The 13,819-nt window shown below is 38.2% G+C and overlaps 1 protein-coding gene across 4 annotated transcripts in view; it reads right to left on the bottom strand.

Annotated features, from left to right (window-relative positions):
* Nucleotides 1-13,819, bottom strand: part of LOC128985623 (protein Abitram) — a 301,921-nt gene that overhangs the window by 5,562 nt on the left and 282,540 nt on the right. For 3 of the 4 annotated variants that reach the window (XM_054405324.1, XM_054405325.1, XM_054405322.1), the window contains exons 4-5: nucleotides 13,523-13,684; nucleotides 11,819-12,008 (exon numbers count right to left, since the gene is read on the bottom strand). In XM_054405324.1, coding sequence (XP_054261299.1) covers nucleotides 11,856-12,008; nucleotides 13,523-13,684 — 315 coding nt within the window. In that variant the 3' untranslated portion in view covers nucleotides 11,819-11,855. Of the gene's footprint in view, nucleotides 1-11,818; nucleotides 12,009-13,522; nucleotides 13,685-13,819 lie in introns of those variants that run through there. The other variant, XM_054405326.1, reaches the window with a different exon arrangement.

Below are 13,819 nucleotides of genomic sequence, written 5' to 3'. Positions count from 1 at the left end.
TACGGCAGGTATAACCCAAAAGGCGTTGACTGCAGGCGAGAGGCGCTAATTAAGGAGGAGCGAATTAAGACCGCTGTGAGTCGACTTTGTTTTGCAAAGTCGTACTGTGCTATGCACAGCCTGCAAGGGGTGCCTCTGCACTCGCTGAAGGCAGCGGATCTAGCGCTGGCTGTCAGGCTGTGTCATGACTAGAAAGCCCTAGGGTAGGGGAGCGGCTGCTCTAGTACTGGCCTTGGGTGAGGTGACACTAACCCTCCAGGCCAAGGACCAGATAGCTAATGCAACCACCAACTGTTACAGGTGTGTGACAGGACTGAGCTGGAGACGATGAGGGGTCCAACCCCGAAAGGGTCCAGTTTTGGACATTAGCAGGTGTAGTGAGTGGGTGACGGTTTGGCTGCTAAACTGCTAACCTTTTGCTTTTCTTGTTATACCATTGTTATAGCAATGGCTGAGAGTAAACAAACGGAAACATTACCCCTGGTGGGTACCTGCTCAAGCGGGGAATCCCACTCCTCCTTTTTGGGGGACAAGCCCATGGATTCTGGGGAGGGCAATAATCAGCTTACCTCTAACAATGTTTTTGTGCAGAACACCGCAATAGAGATGGAACCTGGGGAGATCTTGGACACGCCAGAGATCTTCTCGAGAAGTTCCTTGTTAGCTAGAACTCCACCCAAATCATCAACTGATGTCCTTGAGCTTTGTCACAGGTTAGACGCGGACCGAAACAAGCCACTAGACACCAGCAACGCTGGCGATTCACCGTCTCTGGCGGATGCATCGTCCGACTCTGACACTGTTTATACAGTTATGACCAGAACTGAGTATAGATTGTCTGTTAGAGAAAGGAAAGAGGCTGAGGGCACGTGGATCACTAACAGACAGTGGAGAAAGAGGAAGCGAGAGTCCTTGGGTTCCCCTGGGGAAGGTTCTGGCATATCACCGATGCGTAGAATCGGACCCGATAGTAACCCTGGGTCTTCTCAAAATCCTCCCCCAAAGAGAAATAAAAAATCTAATCGATCAGCAGATGGATTTGTTGCAGGAATGGTCAGCTAAAGAGACCAACTTGTAGGTCACAAGTTGGCAGTTGCTCCAGCGGCCTATCCTGACACGAGATTCTCTGTTGAGGAATATGACTTGTTACAGGATAAACTGATGGAGCTGGTGTTTGGTGACAACAGCGCCAATCTTCCGCATCAGTTTGAACAAATTTACCACGAGAAGGGTGCTCTTGTCGTAACTTGTGGCAATTCTGAAACTTCTTACTGCATAAAGAGAGTGGCACCGAAGTTAGTGCTGGGAGGTAAGGGGAGTATGGAGGTCATTGAAGCAGATTACAGGGATCTGTTGCGCACGACTAAAGTGCTCCTCCGCACTGACAGGCGTCTGGCCAAGGTGTCTAAAGTGTTTGTTCAGATCGAGCGGCAAAATCTTGGTGTCACGACAAAAGACTGGCGCGTCATTGGTGGGAATAAGAAGGATGATCATCAGATTATTGTTCTTGCTATTGATGAAATGAATGCGCAGGTTCTGAAAGATCGTGGCTGGATTATCTACCTGGGCCTGGGGAAACTGCAGCTCAGAGTCATCTCTAGTGCTCCCTCTGATGACCCAGGTTCTTCAAGTGAACCTACAACACAGTAAGGCTGCCACGGCTGTGTTCTGTCTGGGCACGGTCAAGCAGTTGGGTCAATAACTTTAGAATTGCGGGGATGGGTACTATTAAGGGTAACGTCATTTCCGCGTCTGTACCACCTCCTAGAACTTGCATTTGGGTTAAAGAGGGGCTAAAATGTAATCCAGCTCTAGACCTTTGTTTAAGGGACGTAACAGTAATTAAGACTGTATGTGCTAAATCTGACACAGAACTGCTGTTGGCCTCTGTTTACATGCCACAGGGCGACGATGGATTGTTCCCATCGGCTGAGGTTAGAAAACTGGTCGACCTCGCACAGGAGTCTGGAGCTAAACTCGTGATAGAATACATAAGGTTCTTGTTAAAGACAGGCATGTTACTCTTGGTGCTGTTGAGGGGCCGGATGGTGCAATGGCTTTTGAACCTACTGAAATACTAAAGGTTATGGCAAAAACTCATTTCCCTGGTTGTATTGTTTCTGAAGTGCAGCAGGAGGAGGTGAGTTCTGAGCGGCCAAATCTGGGCCATCATGCCACCTTCTATGTGGAGCACTGCTTGCCGCATAGTCAGCTTCAAGCAAGGTAAGATGGGCTGTTGGTCTATTACGACCCTTCAAATCGCCGGGTCCTGATGAGGTAACATCTGTTTGTTTACAGGAAGGTCTAGACACTATTAGGCACTGTTCATTTTAGAAACAGGAAAGAAGTGGATTGAATGTGATTCCTGTCAAGGAGCTTACCACTTTAAGTGTAATCCTAGAAAACGTCGCGATAAATACGAAATCGAGGAAGACGATGGTGACAATGAAGAACTGGACTTTTTATGCCATCAATGTGTTTCCGACAGTGATGACGATCTGTTAGTGCTATGTGAACGTGAAGAGGACCCTTAATGACCAAAGTCCCAAACTAACCAAACTTAGCATTTAAAACCATCCTTTAAATGATTTTTTAAAGTGTTTTACATGTTATTTTCTCAATCCACGTTACTTTTAGAAAATGTCATTCACTAGATTTTTCAGTGTCAATAACTAAAAAATAGTGTTATTCACTGACCAACATGACGTTTTTGTTTTATATAATAATTAAAATACTTTTATCACTATAAAACATTTTAACCTTATGCTATTATTAATCACAATTGCATTCCAAACAAAACTAGAGAACTTGCATCTTTGTAGGACCTTGGGTTTTTTAAGGACAAATTTTCAAACTCGAAACTAGTTTTAAACTGTCATTCACTAGTATGTTCACCCCACTAGGCCTGGGTACGATAGGCAAGGGCAGAATCGATAGGCTGCGGTGCTCTGAATTTAGAACAAACCTTCCACAGATTTTTCCTTCATGAAGAATATTTAGGTTTGGCTGCTTTTAATGTAGCTAAGGAATCCAAGGTAAAGGCTGTCTTAGAAGCTGTCGAGCTCAATAACAAATGTAGTGATATTTCTGTAGCCGTCGATGGATCGTGGCAGCGAAAAGGTCATAAATCACTAAATGGCATATTGACAACCTCTCTGGCAAATGGTAAGGTGATAGATGTAGAGGTAATATCCAAATTGCACATGAAAGGATAGGTCAATAAACACACTGACAGTTGTGAGGCTAACTTTAGTGGGTCTAGTGGAGCCATGGAAGTGGCTGGAGCAGTAAAAGTATTTCAGCGCTCTAAAGATCTGTATGCCGTTCGGTATTTGGAATATCTTGGTGACGGAGACAGCAAGGCCTATGCTGCAGTCTGTGAAAGTAAACCCTATGGAGCTACAGAAATAGAAAAGGTAGAATGCATAGGGCACGTGCAGAAATGGATGGGGACAAGACTGGAAGCACTAAAGGTAAAAACAAAAAAACTTCCAAACAAAATGTTTTTAGGAGGTAAAGGACGCTTGACAAAAACTGCAATGCTCCAAGTACATAAATATTATGGACTAGCCACAACAACTGTAGATAATATGCATAAAGCTGTATGAGCTGCATATTATCACATTCTGCCCTCAAATGAAGACCCACAGCATGACCTCTGTGATGAAACGTGGTGCAAATACCGCATCGCAATGCAAACAAAACAAGATTATGACGACAAACAGCACTTTCAATTGCCCACTGATATAATGGCCTACATTAAACCTGTTTTCACAGATCTATCAGACAGGAACTTATTGGCAATATGTTTGAAAGGGAAAACTCAGAACCCTTTAAATGAACCAGAACAAATCGTTCAATAATGTTATTTGGACCTACATTCTCAAAACAACGTTTGTGAACCTGAGGACTCAGAAACTTGGAGTAGATATGGCAGTGTGTAGTTTTAATGATGGGGGAGTGGGAATATGCAAAATATTGATGGAGTGTGACCTAAAACCAGGCGACCATCTGATACGTACCATGGAGCAGCTCAAACAAGACTGCATCCGGCAAGTGAACAAGGTGCTGGAGCTGGAGAAGAAGATAAGGCGGAGCAGTCTTCTTAAAAGAAAATTAGAATATAAATTATGAAGAGTAAGATAGAGAACACCCATCATATACTGTGATATGGAGGTCACTAAAGTGAGTTATTGTCTTGTTTTTCTTAATAATACCTGCATTTTTCCCTATTTTGCGTTTTTCAGAAAGTTTGATTTTTTAACACATATTATGTTAATTGTTATAACATAATATAACAGATATAACATACAATAAAAATTTTTAAAAAGAAACTTTTTTTAAGTTTTTATAAGCGTTTAAAAAAAATCATGCAAAATCTGAAATATTGCTTACTGGTAAATTTTACACTCTCCATTTATGTAAAAAGGTCTGATCTTTCAAATAAAAAAACAGCAGTGAGCTAGATAAAGGAAGTTATTACTTACATATCAAAATTCCCAAAATATGAATCCCATTACTGTCGGTCTGCCACAGAAAGCAAATTTTTACACCCAGACATCACTGTAAAAATAATGCACAAAATGTATAGTAAGGAACATGAAAATCCAGTTTCTCTTGCCAAATACAAAGAAATATTCTTTAACAAATTTCAATTGAAGACAAAAACCATTAAAAAAAGGATACTTGCAAATTTTGTGACAAATTTGCTGCCCAAATGAAGAGTTTGGAAGGAGAAGACAAAGAACTTGCCAAATTCAAACAAGAAGAGCACCTGAAAGCGGCAGAAGATGTCAGGCAGTTAATGAACAAACAATTTGAGGATGCAAGTAGTGACAATACAAAGGAGCATGAACACATGACACATGAACAGCATGAGCATGAAGGTGGCATCTTTCGATTTAGAAAAAAACACCGCCACTTTTGAGAATCCCCTCCAATATTGTGTATTATAAGAGACAGTTATGTTTTTACAATTTGTGTGTTCACAACTTACAAAACAAAGGTTTCTGCTACACACGGGTAGAGGGCACAGTTAGCAGGGGTGCCCAAGAAATGCCCTTAAATGTCAACAGAGGATTTATTTGCCCTCAGACTATGAGTCAGTCATTTCTAAATCTGACAGCAGTTGGAAGAATCTGGCACTATTACAGCGTTACAAAATCTGCTCATATTCACTTAAATTGCATTCAAAATTATGTTATATTCGTATCATTTTAAAGAGGAGATTCTACCTTTTTCTCTATGTTCTGGTTTCAGACACTATTACTCTACGCGTTGATGAATAGCGTTAATCGTGAGACACGGCTGCTGTCGGCTGCCGTCAGTTTATGCATTCTTACAAACAGCTTTGTTTCTTGTATTTTGGCTATCATCGCGTATTATTAGCGTGTTTATCCCTTAGTATAAGTTCAAATGGATATAGTAGTGATATACGTAGGGCTCTTGATGATGAATTGAAGCATCCTGACGATCCAAACGCTGTACCCGACGTAAATTACGATGAGGGAAGTGATCTGGAATTAGATTTGTCAGACTTTCCGACTGATGATTCCGACTCTGAATCACTTTTAGATTTTTCCTCAGGAAGTCAGTCTGGGGACAATTATTCTCCACACACTGGTGATTTAGGAAAGTCTGATTTTGAAGGCAATAACATAGCACTGTAACCAGAACCAGGACAAGAAGATACGCCGCCACCAAGACCTAGTCCTAGGGCAACAGTTCCTACTGTTGACCCTTGGGTGAGGGTTTATCCTCCAGAACAACCCAAGAATTTTCATACTCCATTCATGGTAAGGGATGCTGGTTTCAAAAATGCACCTTCAAGGAACAGTAGTCCAATAACATATCTAAATTTGTTTCTGACAGCCTCTTTTTGGAACATACTGGCTAGAGAGACCAACGGAACAGAACCTGACCCCAAACTCTCATTACCATAAGTGGACAGTTGTCACTGTAAGTGAACCTAAGAAATGGTTTGGTATTCTGTTCAAAACAGTCAGGGAAAATATCCACCATTATTGGGACACTAGACCACAACAGCATACCTCTTTTTATTCCCAGACTATGCCAAAAAAAAATTTTTACTTATAAGTAAATTCCTGCACATGACCTCTGCACGAAATCTTCCAAGGGATGCATCATAATTATTATGATGCATATACATTGACAGATTGTAAATTAAATCTAGAACTAGCTGTAGGACAAGGCTACGATGAATGTAGCCAATGACTGCTGTTCTCCAATGACTGGAGAAATTAGCAGTGTCCACAAAAGAATTAATAACAAGTTCCCAACTTTAATCATTAACAATAACTTTAATCATTGTGCCAGCCATAGCATCATTTGTGTGCATCATTTGGCTATTAACGATGTCAGTGACATACCACAAATTAGAAACAATGTAGATACCATAAAAGAGGTGACTAAGTTTTTTAGGGAGAATTCCTGAAGAAGAAGTGTTGTTGGGACTTTACAAAACCTGTGTGAAACTAGGTGTACAAGTACAAGTCCATCCAAAAATTTCATGAAAAGTTTACTGACATAGTCAATGGTCTTGAAACCCTTTCAAAAGAGGGAAACAAAGACACGAAACAAAACGCCTTTCAGCTGTACTGTGCAGTTACATCTTCTACATTCGTTGTAAGTTTAGAGATTGTGGCGAAGTATTCACGTACACTATAGACAGTTGCACAAATGTTGCAAGGTGTTAACATTGACCTAATGAGTGTAGCAGAACATATTGAACGGCTAGTGGATTTGTTCAAAGAAGAAAGAAAGAAAGATGATGTCGTCTTCAAAGATATAATGGCGAATGTTGACACGACTGCAGAAGTTTAGGCCTCTCTTTGACTAGGCCTTGTACCAATACCAAGCAAAGCTGATGCCGTAATGTACCATCGGAAAGTGTAGCTTTCCAATGGTACATTACTACAGAAGGACTAGGTACTACAGAAAATCACTTTTTATACCTTATTTAGATTACCTCATCCGAGCCCTAAGTGATAGATTCTCCAAAAAGAACCAGACTTCATTTGAATCGTTTAACCTCTACCCCTTAAAAATGAAGGCGATGACAAGAACAGAATTTGAAGACTGAACGACATTCTTGTCACTTACAGCCATGTACTAGACAATTTTAAGATTGAAGGTCTTTTGTGGTAAGGCCTCTGGGCGGGAGTTCCATTGAGATTCTAAGTAACAACTGTTTAGCAGACCTCATCGGCCACAACCACGCAGAATTTTTGCCAAGTGTTAGTAGAGTTATACAAATTGCGATATGCTTGCCACAAACAACATGCGCCGTTGAAAGGTCCTTCAGGTAACTAGTTTCTTTCTCTGCACTGTAGATTACAATTCTGCACTAAAAACTGAAGTAATTCTATTCTACAAATTAAATAATTAAAATGTGTCAACCGAAAGTTAAAGAGCAAATAAAGCACAAACCTTGTTTTTAAGTGTAAGCTTACTTTTTCTAAATTTTTTCTAGGAGGAATCTACCTGATTCCCCGGTAAGTACAGCTATGTCACCCCCCCCCCCTGTAAAATTTTCTGCCAGCGCCCTTGCCCACATGTGATAAGTCGAACGGTTATTTGCTCCCGATTTTCACTGAAATTTTAGTGTTATAAAGTTGTTTATAATACAAAATTTGGTACTAAACAGTGCAGTTTTTATTTATATACAGAAAAAATGTATTTATTTAATGAATTATTTAACATGAAGAAAAATATAAACCTATTTTACTTTAAGAATAATTATTGCTACCTGACAGTATCATTTTCCGTCAACCAGATAAGAGCCAGTTCTGACCTATGACTTTCTGCTGCTCTACACAGATAGTCTACTTACACTATTTACCTGGACTGTTTATAGTTGTAAAACAGATAATTTGTGTTTCGCAACTCATTTAAACTTTTATGTCCTAATTTGTTTTAAACGTTTACAGACATTGTGATAAAAGATGGTCTTCTAGACGACAAGCCATGACAGCACTACAGAATAAATGCCATCAGTATTTAAGGTGTTACAAAACATGGCCAACAGAAACAACAACTGGAACTCTGACAATACATGTGGTGCTACAAACCTGCTAAGACAAATTGATTTTGAATTTGTATGCCTCCTAGAGATTTGGACTGATGTGTTGATCAGTTTGGACTGTACTAACGAAGCAAGGAAAGACTGTCACTCTTGATGTAGCATCAAGTTTACTATCTGGCTTAGCAAAAAAAGTTCAACATCTATGAGAAAAAGGTGTAAAAAAGTACATAGACAAACCCAAACTAATCTGTATTTCTATGTCCATCGGCAGCAGTTTTGCCGAAAAACTACAAGAAAATGTCTGGGGAGATGGCTGAAGATGTAGCGCATTTAATTAGCCCTGAAAAAATCTTTGAACAAGAGTGCTACTGTGTATTTACTGATTAAGAAGTTATTTACTGTTTGACAAACTTATGAGTGAAATGGATAACAGATCCCATATGTATCACATTTCATCTGACTTCAGTTTCTTGTCCGGAAAATCTTTAAGTACAAACTCTGTATGTGACCTTCAAAAATGTGCAGCGGTCTTGGGTGTCAAATACAGCAGAGACATTGACATTTTTGAAGTAGTGAATAAAGTAGCTGCTTTTAGGTTCCAGGCAAAAGAACTTAAAAAAGACTTTGAGAAGGCTTCTCACTTGGATCTCCTAAAGGTCATTTCAAAATATGAGGTGAAAGATGCTTATCCAAATATATAAATATCCTTATGGATATTTTTAACGATGCCTGTCAGTGTTGCATCTTGCGAGCGTAGTTTCAGCAAGCTCAAGATAATAAAAAAGCTATTTGAGATCGAGCATGTGCGAAACTCGACTGACAAATTTGGCAAGTATGACATCAACAATTTATTTTAATTAAGTAATCGATGTGTTTGCTCTTCGTTAAAGAAGGAAAGTGCAATTGTAAATATTGATGATGTCAGAAAACAGTAGTTTTTTATGTTTTCTGTTTTTAGGAGAACAGAGTTCTTACTATTGCAACTTATGTAAACAACTCTGTACAAATTGTACTCATTGTATGTAACATTGTAAATATTTTTCTGTGTTGATTGTTGTTGTAACTTACTTATCCACAAAAAGGGATACTTTTGTTTACTTAATTACATACCTATGTAGCTACAAGCATTGAGATGAAATCGGGATAACGGATGATTATGTTTTATAAAAATCTATTTTTACCAAAACCATTTAAGCATAAACCATTAAAAAATAATTATAGTCTAGCAAGAAGTTAAATTTGAGTTTTCAATAACAAAATCTGAGTAATTTCTTTATGTTTAAGAGCCACAATTGCTTAAAAATGTGTTTTACTGATGTAAAACCCGGACCCGCACTTACGCTGGTTGGCCACGTACAAAGGAGCATCTAGGTACGGCCCTGTCACAAAGAGAGCCACTGAAACTGTGGCAGAAACTTTGTCCAGACCATTTTTTGGATACCAAAGGTTGATTTCTCTACCTTAATTCTCAGGGGTTTTCTACAGTTACTCATCCTATTGTAAAGTCTGAAGCCAGTTTTTATGTTTCTATTTTATTTTGGGGTTTATTTGATGACTAGCTGAACCCGCGGGCTTTGCCCCGTTTAACTTCATAAGTGAGCTCGTTCGCATGGCTCAATCACGTCCTGGATGAAGTTAGTTCGCTACGCTCACTCACTTTTAGGTTGGAGCTCGTTCGCTGCACTCACTTGCCTTCAGGTTAGCTTGTTCGCTAAGCTAACTCGCCTCCAGGTTGGAGTTCGTTCGCTACGCTCACTCATCTTTTGGTTGCAAATTAGCTGTTGTCATAAATGTAAAAGAAATAATAGTGCTGCACCCTGTTGGTAATCCTTGTAACTTAAATGCTATTGAACATCATAGAACAGAACCAACTTGTTTAATTGAAACAGCTGTTAAGGTTCATTAATTCCATTTAAATATGAGTACTCATAAGGTTAACATGGGAAACTCCAGAGCCACTGGGGCGGAGCCCGAGAGTCCAATCAGAATAAAAACAGCTTAGTTTTCCTATTTAATGCCTAAAGAATCAGTGTACCAAATTTCAGCCTCCTAGGTAAATGGGAAGTAAGAGAATTAGTGATGAGTGAGTGAGTCAGTCAGTGAGGGCTTTGCCTTTTATATATATAGATTTATGTGTTACACTCTCTATTTAAGATTTCACAATACAAAGCAATGATTCATAAGTAGGTAAGTGATATCGAAATAGTAGAAAATAAAATAGCCCTTTTCATAAACCACTCACCACCGTTTATTTGAACAGAACTTGCCTTACAAATGTTTTTCACCTGATCCATAAGGATGATAATCTATAAGGAGTAGGTTTAATGCTGAGGTTAGTAGGTTACACATGACGGTATCAGAACAATAATAGAATTGTTTTCAACCCTGTTGAGATGAGTGAAGAATATTTCTGCATAATGGTTGTAGATATTGCGGATGGGAAGCTGGTATTTGTTGATTATGTAGACAGATTGGTTGGTGTTTGTCGAAGCGCTGTGACCTGGATCTTTTTTAAACATATATATACTATTCAATTTGACCATAATATGTGGTTTAACCCTTTCAGTGCTATGAAACGATATATCGTTGTTTTAAAAAATCTCTAAGGGATATAGAGAGGAAGGTTATTTTAACAAAAAATAGCAAAACGGCCATTGGTGACCTGCATGTTCATAGGATACACTATCAACCACTTAGCTAAAAGATTCGCCCAATCCGATGATTTCGAGGTGTATGTCTAAACCAAGGATTATGAACACCTCACTATGCCCCAGTGGTTGTAGTATATCGCTACAAACACACAGGTCACCAATTATTTGCCACACAGGACGGGATTCGAACCCGAGCAGACAAATGCCACTGGCCAAGTGACACACGCCCTAGCCTTCTCGGCTATCTGTGCTTGAAGACTGGGGAGTCAAAACCCGGTATTTAAGCTGTCGCCACCGATTGCGAACAGATGGCGCTGCAGATGGTTGTTCAATGCGTTACTAGGTAGCAGCACCAGTTAGTCACGAACTATTTAGATGCAATCTTTTAGTTTAAACACAACAGTGATCATAAATGTGTTCCTGAGACTTTGCTACAAAACATTAGTTTCCCTAAAATGGCTATATTACGATAACCTCGTCCAACTAAATCAAGGTTAAATTCAATGTTACATTGTAAACTATATGTCTTTTGATTTTATGAGATTTTGGTTTCAAATAATGCTATCAGAACATAAAAATTTATAGGAAAACCAGGAAAATTTCAACAAAAACTAAGTTTTATTTAATGTTTACTACAAATAGCGGGATTTATCTTTCTTATATATTTTCTTATTGTGTTATTATTCAAAATTAGCCTAATTAATAAAATAGTGACAACATGACAGTTAAAATTCAACAACAGGTAATGAAATTAAAAGACAAACAAAAAAGTCTTACAAAATATGAATTATTGGCCTAGCACTGAAAGGGTTAAGGAACTAAATATTTTCAAAAAAAGATGTATTCTTATTCTTGATTTATGACCTATTATATTTGTAAAGATAGGTACCATATATTTCTGCCATTTTTCTAAATATTTAAAACAGGTTGCAGAAATTGCAAATTGCAATAAACAATTTTATTTTTAGTTTACAAATTGTTGATGAAACGTAAACAATTATTTTTATAATCCAAGCCCATGTGCCCTGACACATCATCACATCAAAATAAACTGATATTTTTTACCAATTTACAAGAGAAAATACAACGAGTTTAGGACAAAGTAATTAAATGAACAAAAAAATAGCAATAAATAAACTTTACTGAAACATTAGGTACAACTATGTGTCTCTGCTGAGGTATTGTTCCGGAGTTAACAGCTCTTCCTTGTACCGGCCGCTGACTGGGATGGTCGGCAACACCACGGCCAGGTACCCACGGTCCGACGGTCGTTCTGTCACTAGGTTGGGGTTCTCCATCAGCTGGTCATTAATCTATAACAAGGTGTTGTCAGTGATGAATTCAAATTATTATATATTTGTTTTAATATATTGCTGGTGAGAATGCGAGTGTTGTATCTCCAGTTTTTGACATCATATCATTTTTGATGTTTTTGTCTCCTGGTCACAATTTAAATTAATACTAGAGGCTAAAAATACCTTAATCCGTCAATATCATCAAGACATCGATGAACGGCGACCGGTTTCAACCCAGTAATGCGGTCACTTCATGTGAAGAAATTACATAAAATCATTCCGAAAAGGTGGTCAGAAAGTCTATAAATAGATAACGAAGAACAACAAAACTTAAACACATGTTTACAAAAACAAGTGTTGTTGAGGAAGAAAATGAAAGTGATGAAAATGAGTTTAGTCAGGAAAATAAAGAACTCATGTTTTGATTTCTGATTTGGGGGCTGTCATAGTTCAAGTGAACTCTAGCCTCGACACAAGGCCCGTCTCCAGCCCTGACTCCAGACTCATCTCCAGCAATCACTCCGACGGCTCCGAGCAGAGCTCAGACTAGGACTTTACCCGCATATTTTATGAATCTAAAAAATATCCTTCCTAGACATGAATTATTTACAGATTCCTTTTTCATGTCTTTGTTTATTAATAAGTTAGAGTTTTTTTGTCAAAGCTCAAAAATTACTAACATAATATGAAATGGTGATGCTGAAAGTAGTTTCCAGTACTTTATACTGTAATATCAGTTTGTCACTCATTTTTTTACAATTATTTCCCAAATAGTTTTCATTGTATCACCAATAAAACTATAATAATTATCTATTGAAAATCTCTCTGTTATTTCTTTTAAATAATTTTCTCATTAGTTTGTGTACTCTAACTTGTAGCTAGAAACAAAGTTATTTTTACTGAATAGATGCATTGATTAATACTATAAGCTACTTAATTCAGGTTTTACATGGGAACCATTTGAACCAGTTAATGTCAACAATTTTAAAAATGAGCATTCTATTAACTATTTTTTTATTATCTTTTTAAATATATAGACAGTGACCAAAGAAGTTCCATTGGAAGAGGGAGAGGAAGAGAAACCAGCAGAAGAGCCAAAAGATGAAGAGGACGAAGTTGAAGATGCAGATAACAAAAAAAATAAGAGAAACCAAAGACTAAGAAATTAATTAATTTGATGTGCATATCAACCTTTGCCTACATTTCTTCTGACTCCTAGTGGGCCGTCCTCCTGAGGAGGTAGCCCATCTTTGAATAATGTTTTAAAATGATCTTAATGCCCAGTAACATTGTCAGCATCAGTCACGACCTACAACTATTAGCTCTGTGTTTGATCCTATTTCATCAAACCCGCCACCCTTAAGGAAAAAACAACTCCACTATAGAAAATATCACTAATTATGACGATGATTCCTTCAAAGCGCTTGTACCTTTATATTTTAATTTTTTTATTTTTATTTTGCTTTAGGCACAAGTTTAACACAGATAAAAATTACTAACAAAACACCTAACACAGTTTTAGTGACTCTTACCTCAACGAGTTTCCCGGGAACACAGCTTCTCACCGCGTACTGGCTGCCGTCGGAACAATTGAGATAAAATATGACAGACGAAGGGGTCAGTATTTGTGCTCCTCGTTTGCCTTTTCCTGACACTGTGTTGTTGAGTCGGTCCACATTCGGAGACACGTGATACTGGATAAAAGAAAATACTTATAAGCTTTGTTCAATTCATATAACCTTATTCATTTCAGTACATCAATGAAGGAATGAATGAATAAATCTTTTTTCCAACAAAGTATTTACAGAAATTGTACACAAATATTTAAA

The sequence above is a fragment of the Macrosteles quadrilineatus genome, unplaced genomic scaffold (genome assembly GCF_028750875.1).
Source record: "Macrosteles quadrilineatus isolate MER2022 unplaced genomic scaffold, UCM_ALF_1.0 Scaffold_2__2_contigs__length_208266976, whole genome shotgun sequence".
Taxonomy (NCBI): domain Eukaryota; kingdom Metazoa; phylum Arthropoda; class Insecta; order Hemiptera; family Cicadellidae; genus Macrosteles; species Macrosteles quadrilineatus.
The sequence above is the reverse complement of the archived record's forward strand: the minus strand, read 5'-3'. Positions and strand labels throughout refer to the sequence as shown.